Here is a 4,208-nt window from a genome sequence, read left to right as displayed (position 1 = left end):
TGGAACAGCTCTGCAACACCTGGCCACCGAGTGAAAGTAGTGAGTAACCAGAGAGCGTGAGTGTGAGGCAAGAAGCAGGCCGGGTTGTGAGGAGCTGAAGTGACTTCCCACCACCGTGTGAGTGGGAGGCTGATCCCCTCAGGTCCTGTTTGGGGCTCTTGGAGGAAAGTTTCCTGGGAGGCTGCTCTGGCTTGCAAAAGGGCAGAAGGTCTCAGAGGGACACAAGGCAGAGGAGAGGCAGCTTGGAGGAGACTCCAGCAGATGACAACTGTGGAGTATTGCCCTCCATAAACAAATGGCATAAATGCCCTCCCACCCCTACCCCTCCTTGTGAGCCACTCTGTTGGGGCCATATTCACATAAGGTGGTGGCTGAGCCAGCCCCCGGCCCCTCTGAGGGAGAGGTGTCAGGCCCATTTTACAACATGGCCTGATGCAAATGGCAGGACATGCCCAAAGCTGTGCAGATGGTCCATGTACTTCCACTGTGCTCAGTGGAAGTAATATTGCAGAACAGCCCATCTGGTGTGCTGGGCAGAATTTCCAGCCAGAAAAATAAGTGTTGTAAGGCTTGCAGTTGATAACTGTTTTCATGCACCCATGTGAGGCAGAAAGGCTGAGGCAACACAGCACATTGATAACAGAATTCTGCTCGTTGCCACCCTGAGATCACTATGTCTGAAAGCACACTATGCTGTTTTAGTTTGTGGGGAGAGCGGGACAGATGTACCATTTGATCTGTTTCTCACTTGGCATTTCACCTTATGCTAAATTGCATGCTCAGATTTACAGCTGTCTTAATTCTCCATATTCTTGCTCTAGACCTTCAATGAGTTTGAGATTGAGCAGCACCAAGAATGTGCCTATGACCATTTAGAAATGTATGATGGGCCCAACAGCAAGTCACCTGTCCTTGGCCGCTTCTGTGGCAGCAAGAAACCTGACCCTGTAGTGGCTTCTACCAACAAGATGTTCCTCAGGTTTTACTCTGATGCTTCTGTGCAAAGGAGAGGTTTCCAGGCAAAGCACAGCACAGGTAAGCTGGTTGCCACCAATACCGTAGTGCCAAAGGATGTCATCAAGTCTCACTACATTTTTTACTAGGTAAAAACAGACACACCTTTTTCCCAGATCAACTTGACCTAAATTTTAAGCGGTGTATGTTCAGTTTCCAGACCATTGCCAGCAGCATACCATAAATACCAGCTTCCATAACAGCTCAGAAGTCTCTTGGTATTGGGCATTCTTGCTCAGGCTCTTTTGTTTAAATTGGAGGTGTTTGGTTGAGCAAGAATCCCTTCTGTTCTGTATCAACTGTTGGAAAAGGATGTTATGCAATTTAGCCTGTATATTGGCCCACCCTCAGAACAGGCCCAGGTTAGACTGATTATGGTAGAAGCAGAGCTGTGCTGTGGACAGACACAGCTTGATCCTCCTATGTGTGGCAGCACAGGGGTGGGCGTGTTGTGCCAACATTCATTTCTTTTGAATCCCTGCCACTGTAAACACTGTAAACAGATGAAACATCCCTGGAGTGGCTGTGCATATCACACTGGTGAAGAGGCGTCTTCCTCACTGGCTGTGGGACAATGTGTGCTAAAGCACACATGTTCTGCACAAACACAGGGCTACTTTTGTGCATTGTGTGGGCAGAAAAGGATTGCTTTGGTCCCCAGTTTTTTGATGTGTTTCCGCTTCTTGCTGACAAAATACTTGGGGTTAGAATTTCATCTACAGGACAAAGCAATTGCTTTCTAAAACAACACATTTTCCGAGAGTATGTGTCAGGAACCCTATCCTGCCAGTTTAAACTGGTCACCTCTTTCCATGTGTGTTCTGTACCAAAAGAACCAAGCTCCTCAAAGCTACGTGGGTCTTTGGATTCATGGGTGACTGTAGAATTCACTGGTTTATTGTAGTTTGGTGCAGTGTTTAATTACCTTCCCTATTGCACTTCAAGCCAGAGGTCTTCTCTGCTCATGACTGACCCAAAAGTGGGATGAGTCTTTGTTGTGAGTACGGACTTTGAGAGACTGTTTTGTGTCCTTTTCTCCCTTCAGAGTGCGGTGGGCTCTTAAAGGCTGAAGTACAAGCTAAGGACCTATACTCCCATGCTCAGTTTGGGGACAATAACTACCCAGGTCAAGCCAACTGTGAATGGGTGATTGCAGCTGAAGATGGTTATGGGGTGGAGCTAATATTCCAGATATTTGAGATAGAGGAGGAGGCTGACTGTGGGTACGACTACATGGAGATTTACGATGGTTATGACAGCACTGCACCCCGTCTGGGACGCTTCTGTGGCTCAGGGGTAAGCCATGATGGTGGTGATTTCAGAGGGATCACTGAGGGTGGCAAGGAAGTATCCTCATACCATTTTTGGAGAGGGGCAGCTGTCACAAACTGATACTGAGAATGCTTTGTGGCTAGGTTTTGCTTCTTCCCCTTCCGCAGGATATCACAGCCATTTTATCTGATGCAGAGTTGGCTGGAAAATTCTTGCTTACTGACTGTCCATTTTTAGCCCAGGGCCATGTATTTCAGCAATTGAATGGAGAAATTTCCTATTGAATTTAAAGAGAGACAATCAGGGAGCAGGTGTGTGGAAGTTCTCACAAACTGGGGAAATGGTCTGGAAAATAAACAAAAGCATAGCAGCTTGGTGTGAAGAAGTTCAGGGCAGCTGGGTAGTACTCTACCTACCTGCACACTGACAAATGAAGAATGGCTGGGAAAGGGAAGCACAAGGAGATTGTAGCAGGTCATAACAGTGTGGGACATAACCAGAATTGTCATGTAAGATAAGTACCTGAGTTATTTGAACACTGGGAGAGCCTCAGCTGCCAAACAGGTTCCAGTTTGAATTGTATCATTTCCTGAAAAGACAATGACAAATTAGAGTAAACCTGAAGACTGGGAAAAGAATATCCAGGGAGTCCTGTGAAAAAAGTAACTGGAAGAACTGGGATTGTAGAGTGGACTGGCATCAGTCTTCAAACATAAAGAGCAAAGGAATATGCTTAGGAAGGCACATCAGGGCAGGAGGTACTGAGCATTCAAGTCTTTATGTTTACTGGCCAATCTGTCTTCACTGTGGGCTTAATCTCTAGTATCATAGTGCAGACAGTTATTTAGTCTGCATACTTGACCACTGTGTACTGTCTTCTTTCCTTTTCTGCAGCCTCTGGAAGAAATCTACTCTGCAGGGGATTCCATCATGATTCGATTCCATACAGACGACACCATCAACAAGAAAGGATTTCATGCCCGATACATAAGTACCAAATTTCAGGATGCATTGCACATGAGAAAATAGTTTGACTGTTCCTCACAGACATTCCCCATCTGAAGAGCAAGACATTTAACTGTGATCTTTGTCTTTTTTTTTTTTTAAGCTTCTGTGCACTTGGCCAAAAGCAGTGTACAGTATTTTCTGTAACTAAAACTAAATTCCGTCTCAAAGGTTTGCCTCTGCAATTATTAGCATGACCCTTTCTTTTTAACATACCCAGGACCAAAAAATTCTCTTTTAATCATACCTGCCAGGACATAAACATTGTATTTTGCACAACTTGCCATGGGGCTGAATGAAGACTGAACTTGAATTGAGAATAGCCTTCGTCTCTTGCATATCTTGTTTCTAGGTGACATTTCCCAAGCACCCACATGAGCTGTCTGAACATATTTTCTGGAGCAGGTGATTTGGACAGACAACCAGTATGATTTTTTCAAAGGACTTTGTGTGAGCCACCTGCTCTCCCCTACCTGCCCCAAATACTCTGTGCAATAAGAGAACAACCAGATGGCTGTGCCTGCATCACTCTGTCCTGTCTATTTATTGTCTTGCTTATTGTTGAGTGGAGAGCAAGGCCAGGGACAGGGACAGTCTCTTTAGGGCTGCTAGCTACTTGGATTCCAGGGAATGAGAAGGACCCAGTGTTTGGTTTGCAGTAATTGTCATGGTATATGTTGAATGGAAGTACTTCAATGCAGTGCCCAAGGGAACGGTGGTGGCTGACATAGAAATGCTGTGGTGGGATGCAAGGCATGACTGTGTGATGGTGGCAAAGCTTCATAATAGGAGTGCTGACAGCATGCTCCAGTTACACCACCACACATGGCATCTCTGAGGGCTGTGGCAGCAGCCCAGGCCTTATCTTAAATAAGGAATCTCTCCTCCTCACTCCACCCTTTCCTGCTTTCTCAGCC

The 4,208-nt window shown here is 45.9% G+C and overlaps 1 protein-coding gene across 1 annotated transcript in view; it reads left to right on the top strand.

The window, feature by feature from the left end:
- Nucleotides 1–3,816, top strand: part of TLL2 (tolloid like 2) — a 53,693-nt gene extending 49,877 nt beyond the window's left edge. Inside the window, exons 19-22 of the mRNA XM_008643878.2 lie at nt 1–39; nt 822–1,035; nt 2,060–2,310; nt 3,181–3,816. The exon at nt 1–39 is cut by the window's left edge and continues 6 nt beyond it. Of these exons, the coding sequence (XP_008642100.1) occupies nt 1–39; nt 822–1,035; nt 2,060–2,310; nt 3,181–3,315 (639 nt within the window). The 3' untranslated portion in view covers nt 3,316–3,816. The remainder of the gene's footprint in view (nt 40–821; nt 1,036–2,059; nt 2,311–3,180) is intronic.
- The last annotated feature ends 392 nt before the right edge of the window (nt 3,817–4,208 follow it).

The sequence above is a fragment of the Corvus brachyrhynchos genome, unplaced genomic scaffold (assembly GCF_000691975.1).
Source record: "Corvus brachyrhynchos isolate BGI_N302 unplaced genomic scaffold, ASM69197v1 scaffold61, whole genome shotgun sequence".
Classification (NCBI taxonomy): Eukaryota; Metazoa; Chordata; class Aves; order Passeriformes; family Corvidae; genus Corvus; species Corvus brachyrhynchos.
The sequence above is the reverse complement of the archived record's forward strand: the minus strand, read 5'-3'. Positions and strand labels throughout refer to the sequence as shown.